This window comes from Chiloscyllium punctatum, chromosome 44 (genome assembly GCF_047496795.1).
Source record: "Chiloscyllium punctatum isolate Juve2018m chromosome 44, sChiPun1.3, whole genome shotgun sequence".
Taxonomy (NCBI): domain Eukaryota; kingdom Metazoa; phylum Chordata; class Chondrichthyes; order Orectolobiformes; family Hemiscylliidae; genus Chiloscyllium; species Chiloscyllium punctatum.
This window is the reverse complement of record NC_092782.1, coordinates 42,942,210-42,956,248: the sequence shown is the minus strand read 5'-3', so window position 1 is coordinate 42,956,248 and position 14,039 is coordinate 42,942,210. Positions and strand designations below refer to the sequence as shown.

Here is a 14,039-nt window from a genome sequence, read left to right as displayed (position 1 = left end):
AAGAGGGAGCTTTTGAACTTCAAAAACTGACACTTAAAAAGGAAAGTCAGCTTAAAAGGCTGGAGATAAAAGCTGAAGGTAACCTCAGTGAGGAAGTAGTGCAAACTCATGTGGAAGAGCAGAGAGTTAAAATGACAAGGTTAGTGGCTGATGATTATGAACTGGTCCATAAAACATGGTTTGGCTTCCAGAATCAATTTCAGTCCATGAGGGATAGAAATTGGGGCAAAGAGAAATCCTCTCGTGGAAAGGGAAAGGTAGATCTCAGTGAAGATCACAAGGAGAACTTACCACACGGTGAAAAAGCAACTTCATGGGGACAAAGAAGTTAAAAAACTCCGGTATTTTGATTGTAATACAGTGGGCCACACAAAATCACAGTGTTGTTGGGCTAGGAGAAAGCCAGATGGAGGAAACAGGACAAGCCTGGGAGTTTTGTTGGACTAGTAACAAAAAGCACAAGGGAAGTGAAACAACTGCCTCCGAGTGTGCAAGATGATCAAAGGTTGGCAAAGGAGGAAGTGCCAGATCTGCTTAAAAAATATACATGCAAGGATAAAGTTTATTCACATAGGCCAAGAGTAGCATATAAAGAGGTTCCAATATTAAGGGACCCAGGATCCTCTCAGTCTGTGATGCTGAAGGATGAGGAGATATGTACTTCTAAGGGACTATTGCCAGAAAAGGTACTGGTAACAGGAACTCATGGTAAGTGCCACAATTGCACTCAATTATGTAAAGTGAGGCTAGAGAGTCCAGAGAAGAGTGGGGAATTTGTGGTAGGACTACTGGACAAACTTTCAGCTCCAGGAATACAATTTGTCCTTGCAAATTATATAGCTGATTCACTGATAGATGTACTGCCCACTCTAGTTGAAAAGCCAATGAAGATGCAGGCAACTGAAGAAGTGAAAGATGTTTATCCAGGAATTTTCCCAAATAGTGTGATCACAAGATCATAGAGGCACAAGTCGAAGCAGGAGAGATCAAAAGGCACAGATAAGGAAGCTCACATAGTATTATCCAAAACTTGCTTTGATCTGATAAGTGGAACAGAGAGGGAGCAAATAGGTAAACATGCAAGCATCTTTAGCTCTGCTAAGCTATTTGAATTATAGCGGAAAGATGAGAACTTAAAACAGTTATATCGAATGGCATTCACAGAGAAAGAAAGTGAATGCATTCCTGTGTGTTATTGCTGAACAAATGATATCTTAATGAGACCATTACACATTCAAGCAAATGAGAAATGGGCAGAGATTCATCAAATTGTTTTGCTATTGGGGTATAGAAAGGTGGTGCTCAGATGGCGCATGAGCTACCACTTGGGGGTCATTTAGGGGTGAGGAAAACACAGGCTAAAATATGAAGACATTTTTACTGGTCTGGACTACACAAGGATGCAGTTGAATTTTGCCAGACGTGTCATACCTGTCAGGTAATTGGAAAACCACAGGCAGTAATAAAGCCTGCACCTTTAGTACCTATTCCAACATTTGAGGAACCTTTCACAAGATTCTTGATTGATTGCATAGGTCCCCTATCTCAACAAAGTGGGAATAAGTATTTATTAACAATAATGGATTTGTTGACTAGATTTCCAGAGACAATCCCATTTTGCAACATCACAACTAATAGGGTTGTAGAAGCATTACTTACATTTTTTAATAGTTAAGGACTACCAATAGAGATCCAGTCAGATCAAGGTTCAAACTTCACAGCCAAACTATTCAAGGAGGTTATAAATAACTGGGAATGAAGCAATTTCAATCGACTGCATAACATCCAGAATAACAGGGAGCACTAGAGAGATGACATCAAACACTAAAGACCATGTTGGCTTTTGGTCAGTATTATCCAGGTGATTGGGATAAGAGTGTTCCATTTGTTCTTTTTGCGATCTGAGATGTCGTGAATGAATTGACCAAATTCAGTCAATTTGAATTAATGGGCATGAAGGAAGAGGACAGTTAAAACTGATTAAAGACAAGTTAGTAAGTCAGAATTCAGAGAGCACCCATTTGGACTTTGTGTCAAATTTTAGAGAATGATTAAATAGAGCTGGAGAGTTAGCTAGACAGCATTTAAAAGTATCACAGCATACAATGAAACAGGAAGTGGATAAGAAATCACAAATTTGCAATTGGAGATAAGGTATTGGTGTTACTTCCAGTAACAGGGAAACATTTAAATGCAACGGTCAGTGGACCGTCTAAAATTGAAAAGAAATTGAGTGAGGTGAACTATTTAATAACGACTCCAGACAGAAATAAATCTCACAGAGTGTGTTATGTGTATATGCTCAAAGGGGATAGGGAAGGAAGGCAAGAGGAGAAGGTGTTAATGATTACAGCACAGTAGGAAGAACCAGGTTCAGAGGATTCTGAATTGGACATTCCTCAAATCAAGTTGGACAATGAGGAAGTTGTCAAAACTTGGGATAAATTATTGAGTTACCTTCTACAAGAAAATCGAAATGATCTGAAACAGTTACTACTGTCACATGGGGAGATAAGCAGAAATAAACTGGGAAGTATGAACCTAATTGTACATTATGTAGAGATAGGAGATGCTGTTCTGATTAAGCAACATCCTTATAGGCATAACCCTCTAAAGTTGGCACAGGTTCAGAAGGAGATAGAGCGCATGCTCCAAGGTGGCACAATCGAAGTGAGTTCAGTGACTGGAGCTCACCCATTGTCATGGCGCCAACGGTTATATGTGGACTATCGTAAAATCAACGCCGTTGCAAAGACTGATGGTTGGAGGACTACGTTGAAAAAGTGGGACAAGCAACTCAGTTGGTCTTTCTCAGAGGCTGCTGGCAAGCACCTCTGTCAGAGAGAGCAAAGGCAATTTCAGCTTTCATAATGCCAAATGGACTGTATCAGTTCAAAGTCATGCCATTTGGTATAAAAGACACTCCAGCCACATTTCAGAGACTGAGTAATAAGGCCATTGCCAGGTTACCCAATTATACTGTTTACATTGATGACCTGGTGGTTTTTAGTCACACATGGAAGGAACATTTACAGCACTTATCGGACTTATTCGATCAACTTTGGAAGGCAGGCTTGGTGGTAAACCTCGCTAAAAGTGCATTTGCCAAAGCCCAAGTCACCTTCCTGGACAATGTTATTGGACATGGACAAATGGCACCATGGAGGATGTGAAAATGTAAGTAATTGGGGACTTTCTCACACCGTCGACAAGACAAGCAGTACTACGGTTCCCGGGATTGAATGGATTTTATCGAAAGTTTTTGCCGAACTTTAGCAGTGTGGCTGCACCACTCACTGAATTGTTAAAAAAGGGCAAGAAGTTTCAGTGGAGAACGTACTGTCAAAAGGCATTTGACAGCCTAAAAACTGCATTACCCACTGCCCCAGTATTAGCCACCCTAGATTACATGTAGCCTTTCAAGGTGGCTATCATTGCCAGTGATGTGGGTGTCGGTGTGGTGCTCCTGCAGGAGGGTAACGAGGGGATCAAAAGACCCATCAGGTATTTTTCCAGAAAGTTGAACATTCATCAGCAGAAATATTCAACAATGGAGAAAGAGACTTTAAGCTTGGTGTTGGCATTACCACATTTCAGTGTTTCTATTTAACATATTGACAATCTTAAAAACCAATGACATAATCCGATGCTCTGGGGTAAAACACCCCAGAACAGCCAGACCACTCAAAACATGCTTAAGTAGGCAGCCCTAGACCATAATTTTGCACTTTGTTTTGGTAAGTGTACAGTGAAAATTACCCGGAGTAAGTTAGCTGGGTTGACCACTAGGTTTTAAAACAGACAAAAATGTATTCACAAAATTACACAATGACACACGAAGAACAGAATAAAGAACCCGCACAGAACTCACTCTATCCAAATGAGACTTAATTATGCTGTTCCAAATATACACAACAGTTCCCATAAGCAAACTCTCTTTAAACACCAGTATAAATGGAACATGTGCAGCATGCATTCGAGACAATCATGTACACTGATCATAACCCATTGACATTTGTGGAAAGATGTAAGGACAAGAATGCCAGACTGTTTAGACGGAGCTTGTTGCAGCCATTCAATTTGACAATTGTGTATGTGGCAGGTCACGAAAATGTGATTGACGATGCGTTATCGAGACTCGAATGAAATACAGAGGTGTTCGGTGGCAGGTGTACCACGACCTGAGTTCGCCTGTGGTTGTTCATGTTTATAGTTAGTGTAATGTATACATGTTTAGACTAAAAACCAGGTTTTGGAGGGTTAAAAATGAAGCCATCGTTTGGTATTGATGGGATACTTTTAAGGTGCGAGGTGTCACAAAGCTAGTCCCTGTTTTTTCTAAAAGCTGTTCCTTGGCTCAAGAATACTCAAGGATAATCAAAGATAATCAAGGATACCTTGATTTATTTCTCAGAGGGGTAATAAACCAGGCCGGGCTCCGATCAGTCTGGTTTGGTATAGAGAGGAAAAGGATTTTGAGAGGCTTTTTGTGAGGGCATGGATAGGATAAATAGACAAAGTCTTTTCCCTGGGGTCGGGGAGTCCAGAACTAGAGGGCATAGATTTAGGGTGAGAGGGGAAAGATATAAAAGAGATCTAAGGGGCAACTGTTTCACGCAGAGGGTGGTACGTGTATGGAATGAGCTGCCAGAGGAAGTTGTGGAGGCTGGTATAATTGCAACATTTAAGAGGCATTTGGATGGGTATATGAATAGGAAGGGTTTGGAGGGATATGGGCTGAGTGCTGACAGGTGGGACTAGATTGGGTTGGGATATCTGGTCGGCATGGATGGGTTGGACCGAAGGGTCAGTTTCCATGCTGTACATCTCTATGATTCTATGACTCTATATGTAAGCAGATAAGACTTCAGGCCAAAGCGGTCATGTTTTAGAAGTGACCTATATAAAGAAAGGGGAGTGGTCAGTATGACCTGGTGAGGGGTTCAATAGGGAGCTGTGTGGAAACTCTCTCTCTCTCTCTCTCTGCCCTTCAACTTTAACCTGTAAGCATGCATTGTATTTTTTTACTGGTTTTTAAAGAGGTTTGCTGATTGGGACTGTTGTGTATATTCAGAACAGCATAATTAAGTCAAGTTTGGATAGAATGAGTTTTATAGGGGTTCTCTCTTCTGTTCTTCACGTGTCATTGTGTAATTTTGTGAATACATTTTTGTCTGTTTTAAAATCTAGTGGTCAACCCAGCTAACATACTCAGTGTAATTTTCATTGTACACTTACCAAAACAAATTGCAAAATTATGGTCTAGAACTGCCTACTTAAGGATGTTTTGAGTGGTCTGGCCATTCCATAACAATCTTCCCATGTCTTATATCCAGAGCATCAGATTGTGTCATTGGGCTTTTAAGAGTGTCAATATACTCAATTCAAACCTGATTGGAGTTTGGTGTTTTGGGGTATAATTTAAACTGATTGGCCTAATTCAAATCTGTTTTGTCGTTTCCAGGCAACCAGCTAATTTAGCTTTCAACCAAGTGTTACCTTGTGACCTTATTGAGAACACCTCGTGCTGTCAGACAGCTCTACCAGCTTTTAACTCTCTTAAAAGGGCAGTACATCTACATCTTCATAACACCTCCCCCTTGAAGAAAAAGATGAACCATCATAATGAAAAGATGGCTTCATTTTTTTCCCTACTTTTAAGCACATTACCCTGTCACAGATATTTTTAAGTTCACCTTAACTTCTTCCCATATACCTCTCTCTCTATATATAAAACATTAAATAAAGACAAATCTATCAGTTAAATCCACGATAACACATCTGTGATTGCATTCTTCTGACTCACAACAAGTATAATTTTTAAACAAAATGTCTGTAACATAAGACTCCAATGAAATAGTCTCATATTCTTGTCTTTAAAGTGTTCTAAGAATGTAAGAGAATTGTAATCCGTGTATATAACCGTCTCTGACCATTGTTCATGACATACACATTAAAATGTTGTAAGGCCAGTACCAAACTCAATCGCTGCTTTTCCATTGTGGAGTATTTCCTCTGGTAGATGATGATCTTCTTTGAAAAGTAACCAACTGGCAGTTCAACCCCATCCTCATCTTCCTGTCGGAGTACAGCTCCAACTCCTATGTCACTAGCATCGATGGCAACTTTGAAAGGTTTTGAAAAGTTTGGTGTAGGTAAAACTGGTGCGGTGGTTAATATGGTTTTCAAATGGTTGAATTCCTCCTGGCATGGTTCTGTCCACCGAAACTTTGTGTTCTTCTTCACCAAATCGGTTAACGGTGCCTCTACGCTGCTGAAGTTTGGAACAAACTTCCGATAGAATCCACTGAGTCCTAAGAATTGAAGCACGTCTTTCTTCAAGGTTGGTCGTGGAAATTCCTTGGTGGCCTTTGTCTTTGCGTTCCGTGGGATCAACCTTTCATGACCAATGTTATGTTCCAAGAACATCACCTCTGCTTTTGTGAATTCCATTTTATTTAAGTTTCGCTTCTCATAGTCATTCAAAGAGCTCTGCAAACTGTACCATGTGATCTTTCCAGGACTTATGAAAGATCACTACATCGTCCAAATAGACTGCACAGTTTTTTAACCCAACCAGAACTCTGTTCATGAGTCATTGAAATGTGGCAGTGGCAGGTGCGTTCATCATTCCAAAGGGCATCACTTTAAATTGATATAGCCCATTTGGGGTTACAAATGCAGAAATTTGTTTCACCAACTATGATAAAGGTACCTGCCAGTAACCACACATTAAGCCCAACTTGTTGATGTAACTGGATTGTCTGACTTTCTCCATACAGTCCTCCAATCTAGGAACTGGATAAGAGTCCGATCTTATAACGGACCTTCCAATAATCCACGCAGAATCATTGAGTCCCGTCCGGGTTTGGGAACTAAGACGATCTGCGAACTCCACTCGCTCTGGCTTGGTTCAATGATGTTCTCGTTGAGCATGGCCTCTACCTCCACCCGGACCCATCTTCCTTTGAAAGGACTAAGCCAATAGGGGTGTTGTTTTATCGGAGCAGTATTCCCTACGTCTCCTTCATGTACAATAGCATTAGCCCTCCCCATGTGATTCTTACAGATGTCCTTATATTACAACTCTTTTATCTTTCTCTTTGTGCTGTGACTTATGATAGTGGGATCTGGTTACCACACAGTCTGGGAAAATACCAGGATATTTCTGTTTTAACTCCTCAGTTTCTTGGTTTTCTTTGGGCTTCTCCATAACAAGGGGTGTCACTCCCACCTTGGATCCTGCCAAATCATTCCCAAGAACAAACTGAATTCCTGGAACTGACGGTCTGTCAATCACTCCCACTGTAACCACCCCAGTCTTAAGTTGGCATTCCAACCTGATCTTACATGGGGCAACGCTAAATATCTGTCCACCTATCCCACAAATGACCACTCTCTTGGGTAACAGATCAGAAAGAGTGCATATTCACTCATCCCTTACTATCAGCAACTGGTTAGATCCTGTATCTCAAAATTATAACTTCTTGTCCTTCTCCCCCTGTTCTTTCTGAGTAAACTTTACCCACAGAGGTGAATTCCTTGTAGAGATCAGGTACTAACTCCATACCCAGACCCTGCCTAGGCTGTGCACTCTCCTGCAGATCCTTGGCTCTTCCTGGGGTTTCCTTTACTACCTTCACCGATGCCACTGGCTTGGCATCTTTTATCCCATCTTTTCCCACAGTGCCTTTCTTTAACAACCAGCACTGTGACTTTATGTGTCCAACTTTACCACAGTGGAAACACCTGAGGCCTTCCACCTCCTTTCCACCCTCTTGGACTTCGTTTTTATCCTGTGGTAAATTCTTACCAGTGCTCTCTACTCTTGGTTTAGTAGTGTAGGATCTCCCCTTTTCCAAACTCCTATCACTCACAGGTCGAAATTCCGGCCGGAAGCTTGTCTTATGCACCGACATGTACTCATCTGCTAATTCTGCTGCTCTTTTCACTTCCTGAACTTTCTGTTCCTCCATGTGAATTCTTACCATCTCTGAAAGTGATTTTTTAAACGCCTTCAGTAGAATAATCTCTCTTAGAGCCTTAAATATCTTATCTATTTTCAAAGCACATACCCATCCATCAAAATGACGATGTTTAATTCTTTCAAACTCCACCTAAGTCTGACCTGGTTCTTTCTTTATGTTTCTGAACCGCTGTCTGTATGCTTCTGGTGCCAATTCATAAGCACTTAAAATAGCCTGTTTAACCTTTTCATAATCTCTTGACACCTCATCTGACAGTGCAGCAAATACCTCACTAACTCTGCCTACCAGTTTAGCCTGAACTAGCATTACCCACAATTCCTTGGAGCACTCCATCAACCTAGCCAATTTTTCAAATGAAATAAAGAAGGCTTCAACATCTTTCTCATCAAAATGTGGCAGAGTTTTGACATATTTATAGATGTCACTACCTTCTCTTTTAATCTCCATCCTGTTAATTTAACTTTGCTAAGTCACAACTTCTCAAGTTCAAATTCTCTTTTTGCTCCACTCAGTACTTTCTCTCTCTTTCTTTTTCCCTCTCTCTCCTTTCTCTTTCTTCTCTCTCTCTTTATCTTCTAACTCCATGTTCCTCAATTGTAACTTAAGTTTTTCTACCTCTACTGCACTTGTCTGTTTCTCTGACATGCCTCAGTGTCTGAGTAACCCCTTTACAATTTCACCTTTACTTTTGTCCTTGGTTAAACCCTAATCTAACTTTTTTGCTAATTCTAAAACTATGGCCTTTTTCTTTCCTTCTAAACTTTCTTGGCAAATTTGAGAATCATCTTCAGCAATTTTAAGAGCCATTTCTTTCACTTTTAATTAAATCAACCACAAGTCACAGCGATTAAACAAATTGCCTCACCTAAGTTGTATTTAAAGATCTAGGACACTAACCTGCAAATGATTAAATCTGCTGGGTATTTTTTGTACCCCACATCTATTCGAATCTGTCGAAATCAGTTCAGATCCCGGACTCAAGCCCCCAAACTGTTATGACACAGGGGCAAACCCGCCTGCTTAATTTAAAACCAGCAATACAGAAAGCTGTAATCATTCAAATGGCCAAGGACTATTTAAAGTAAAAATTAATAACTTCATTTCTTTAAGTATAACAGAGAATAATTAACTTACAACTATGTACAAGTCTTTCCTCTAACCTATCTTTTACCTTCCCTTTCCATAATGCTAGTCTGATAAAACTCCCAATTAAGATTTATAAAACAACACTTGTATTTTAAAACCAAGCAGCTTACGTTTCTCCTCTGTATTATGGTCTTCTTTTCTTCTCCTTGGGAATACTATTTCACAGGTTACTGATTGATAAAGGTACCGTTTAAGAGAGCTATTTTTTATGGGCAGTGTGCAGATGTCATCAGCTTTGCAGTTCTCCTCTCAACTCTTCCATTTTCCCCTGTTTTATCCCCCCCAAAGCATCAGATTGTCAATATACTCAATTCAAACTAGATTGGAGTCTGGTGTTTGTCGGGGTATAATTTAAAGTGATTGGCCGAATTCGGATCTGTTTTGTCATTTCAAGGCAACCAGCTAATTTAGCTTTTGAGCAAGTGTTACATTGTTACCTTATTGAGAACACTTAGTGCTGTCAGATAGCTCTATCAGCTTTTAACTCTCTTAAGGGATAGTACACCCACATCTTCGTACCAAAAATTACAAAGGATTTGATTCAGCCTCCACTGACGGGAATGAAGTTGGGAGAAGTGATTGTAGTGGGAACAAAAAGTAATGGCTTCAATTCTTTTCCAAGTTTTAGCTGGAGGAAATGATTATTCATTGAAGATTCGAAGTCAGACCAGCAGTGCGATAATTTAGAGACAGTGGAGAGGTTGAGAATTAGTGGAGAAGTAAAGATGGCTGCCATCAAAGTAAGGTCTCACCTGCCCTCTTGGATGGATGGATAAGATTCCACAGAATTACTCAGTGAACAGCACGAGAGGGATCACCCGTTTCTGGCTGATATTTATTGCTCATCCTACAGTTAAATTATAAGATCACTTGACGTCAAATTGCTGTTTGTTGGACTTTGTGGTGTGCAAATTGCATGTTGTGTTTCGTACATTACAAGTAATTAACTGTAATTAAGTAATTGAAATAATAAGTAATAAGAGACTAAGTAATTGGTTTTGGAACATTCTGAGCTTGTGGGAAGCACTATCGGAAAGCATGTTCTTTATTTCTATGTAATATCCAAGTTGTTGTTCTTATTGTTGTGGCTGTGCAGGTTCCAATGATCAGTGGCCGAGGCTTGGGTCACACTGGGGGCACACTGGACAAACTGGAATCCATCCCAGGATTCAACATTAAGAAGAATCCAGAAGAGGTAATGTTTGAGGAGGTTAATGTTGTTCTATAGCAGTTTCACCATCCCTTCAGTATTGCTGCATCAAAAACTCTGATTTCTCTCTACAGATGCTGCCAGACCTGCTGAGTTTTTCCAGCAATTTCTGTTCTTGTTTCTGATTTACAACATCTACAGTTCTTTCGGTTTTTATTAAAGTTGGTCGTTGTGAGTGATCAAAGGCCATGTAATCTCAGTTTTGAAGAAGAGCAATATTCAATTCCAAGCATTTCTTGGAATTGTTACTGTCTCCACAGTTACTGTCAGACCAGCATAATGTTCTCAGCTTCCTGCTTTTATTTCGAAATGTTTGCTCCTTGTTCGCATGGAGAAAGTGAGGACTTCAGATGCTGGAGATCAGAGTCGAAGAGTGTGGTGCTGGAAAAGCACAGCCGATCAGGCAGCACCGAGGAGCAGGAGAATCGACGTTTCGGGCTTAAGCCCTTCATCAGGAATCAGGGCTTACGCTCGAAACGTCGATTATCCTGCTCCTTAGATGCTGTTTCCAGCACCACACTCTTCATCTCCTTGTACACAAATTTGGTCCAGCGTCAGGTAGAACATTCTGTCCAGTTTTTGTCTCCTCTAGTTTTGGCAAATGATGATGACACGTTGGAAAGTTTGTTTGGCTGTTTCCATTGGAAATGGTGGTGGCTGCCCTGGGGCTCCAGGTCCAGTAGAAAATTCAGTGATTGTCAGATATTGCTCAGATCTGCACTCCGACCACAAGCGTTCCACATCAATGACCAGGCAAAAAGGGGGATAAAGCATCCCTACCTCACTCCCATTCTTCTCAAGGAGATTGGTTGCTACCCACAGACAGAAACAGCAACAGGCAGACACCCTGGGATCTTCATCTCAGGACAGTCTAGAGGTGCCATGCTCCTCTGTCAGTGCGCCCATTGCATGCTGCAGATCAGGTTGAGTAGGGTAACCGATACCTTTACCAGGTGGTTCTCACCAGCCTAGGACCAGCCTAAGAAGGCCTCCCACCAGGACCTGCCAATTATCGGGCTCCTTCCACCCCAGCTGTGGATGTTAGGATCACATCTGGATGAAGCGTTTGGCAAAAAAAGAAGAAATTCTTTTAAGAGCATTCTGTCACATTTCTGTTTCATTAATGTATAATGTAAAGCTATCTTGGCTTTCACTGTTCCAATGTTTCCTGTAGTCTCATTTCCCCACTGGGTGCCTACATGGTTATCTGAAGTGAAAGCAGTGTAACCTTCTCCTTGGTTACCAGGAAATGCTGTCTTTCCTTTGGGACTCCTTTGAAAGCCTTACTGCATTAGTGATGTTTGTGCCTTTATGCCCTCTTGTCAGCCAGCAAGCTATGGACTTAGCATTTAGGCAGTGCAATCAAAACTCTGAAGGTTCAGCAACTCACACACGGTATCCGATCAGTTTAGCCTCACGATATTGCACCTGGGACAGCCACACAGCAGGTTCTGCACAGGCAATTCATGCAGAGAGGTAATTGGCACCTACGGGCAGGTAGGAGTTGAGCATCTTTTCCCTGGTGGGAATTTCCATTGCTTGGCTTGGCCTTCTTGGGCAGCACAGTGGCTCAGTGGTTAGCACTGCTGCTTCATGGTGCCAGGGAGTCAGGTGTGATTCCACCCTCGGCCGACTATCTGTGTGGAGATTGCAGGTTCTCCCCGTGTCTGCATGGCTTTCCTCCAGGTGCTCCAGTATCCTCCCACACTCCAAAGTCATGCAGGTTAGGTGGATTGATCATGCTGAATTATATTTACCTGGGATGAGCAGGATTGGTGGATTAGCCATGGGGAATACAGGATTTTGGGGAAGGGGCTGGGTCTGAATGAGTTGCTATTTGGAAGGTCAGGATGGACTCAATGGGCCTGCTTTTACATTGTAGGGAGTTTTTAGATTAGATTAGATTACCTACAATGTGGAAACATGCCTTTTGGCCTAACAAGTCCACACAGACCCTCCGAAGAGTAACCCACCCAGACCCATCTCGGTCTGAATGATGCGCCGAACACTACAGGCAATTTGAAATGGCTAACTCACCCAACCTGCACATCTTTGGACTGTGGAGCACCCAGAGGAAACCCACGCAGACACAGGGAGGATGTGCAAACTCCACACAGACGGTTGCCCAAGGCTGGAATCAAACCTGGGTCCATGGTGCTGGGAGGCAGCAGTGCTAATCACTGAGCCCCCCCGTGCTTCTCAGTATGTGCCACAGGCAAGGGTGACTCTCATCGTTCTTTGGCAGGAATAGTGGGGAAGGGTTAGCATTTGTACAGCTCTTGACACAGAATCTCACTTACTGACAATGCACAGGCATTGCAACAGTATAGTCGCAGGATCCTAATATTCAACAGGACTGCAGGGAGAGCCAGAAGAATGGGACAACTGACATCCCGAGCGAGCTTTCTTCAGAGGCAGTGCCCCCAATCAATCTTCTCCTGAATGGAGGCGTGACCCAGAATATTGCAACATCCTGTGGACCTTTGCTTGCCAGAGTATTCATACTGTTACAGCCACAATTAAATATTAAAGAAACAACCATTTCTACAGAGACAGCCAAGCAACCTTTCCAATGTATCCTTATCATTCGGGAGAACTGGAGGAGACATAGACAGTATATTCCATGTGTGGTTAATGCAGAGCCCAAGAGCCCCTTCAGTTAGGTCATCTGCCCCAAAGTTATCACCTCACCAGCAGATAAAAGAAGAACCTTGTTTTTATTGCAAACTGTGGTGCAAAATGAAATGCTTCCGAGTCAATGAGATATGTTGAGTAGAACACTGACGGTTCCCAGCCTGCTGCTCCATAACAAATAGAATACTCAAAGCAATAAAAACAGGCAGTGCTGGAGAAACTCACCAGACTTTGCAGCATCTGCGGAGGAAGAAACAGAGCTAAGGTATTGAGATAAATATGACTCTTCTTCAGAAAGCCAATAAATGAAAAGAAACATGCCCACGTAGTTCGATTCCCCCTGGAAACAAATGCCAGTGAGGTTTGGACATGTCACTCTGGCTTGGCAGACCGTAGCTGTATCATCTTAGTGATTGTAAGGGTCTTCCTGGGCCATCTGAGCTCTCTCCCATTCCACTTCCTGCTCAGAGGAGACCTCCGACTTCTGCATCTCGTCCTGTCCCAGGACAAGCCGCATGATCCTGAGGACAGCCATGTTGTGTCAGAGTTGACTTGGTGATCATGGCTGTGTTGACTTAGGATGACGTGGAGACAGGAAACACGTGCAGTATATTGTGGGAACCTCCATCCACGATTTACTGTAATGTCTGACTGGATCAGACATTTGAATCTCATCTGCAGGAACCCTGTGGTGTGCTCCACAATGGCTCTTGTTGAAGCATGTGCAGAGTTGTAACTACCCTCCGGAGGTCAGTTTGTGTGTCTTCCTGGTTTGTCCCACAAGGCAGGGTTTGAGCTGGTACTGCTGACCAATCTTTCCTGTGTGTGTGCCAAAGGAGTCTGAAAGATGTGGGTACCTGTCAGTGATCATGTCTTGACAGCTCTCTGCTTAAGGTGGGCAGTCCTGCATCATTTGATCATAGATGGTTTACACCTTCTTGTTTAAGGATAATCCCTGGGCCAGCAGAGCAAGCCAATTACTGGTTTATCCTTTCAGCCCTTTTACGGGTTCTGTTCTGTTCAGACATTGCCGCTCTCTGTTGTCCCTTTTCATGCTTCCA

The 14,039-nt window shown here is 42.2% G+C and overlaps 1 protein-coding gene across 7 annotated transcripts in view; it reads left to right on the top strand.

The window, feature by feature from the left end:
* tymp (thymidine phosphorylase) overlaps positions 1 to 14,039 on the top strand; it is a 91,047-nt gene that overhangs the window by 52,571 nt on the left and 24,437 nt on the right. For all 7 annotated transcript variants that reach the window (XM_072562772.1, XM_072562768.1, XM_072562771.1 and 4 more), the window contains one exon: positions 10,231 to 10,329. In XM_072562772.1, the coding sequence (XP_072418873.1) occupies positions 10,231 to 10,329 (99 nt within the window). The remainder of the gene's footprint in view (positions 1 to 10,230; positions 10,330 to 14,039) is intronic.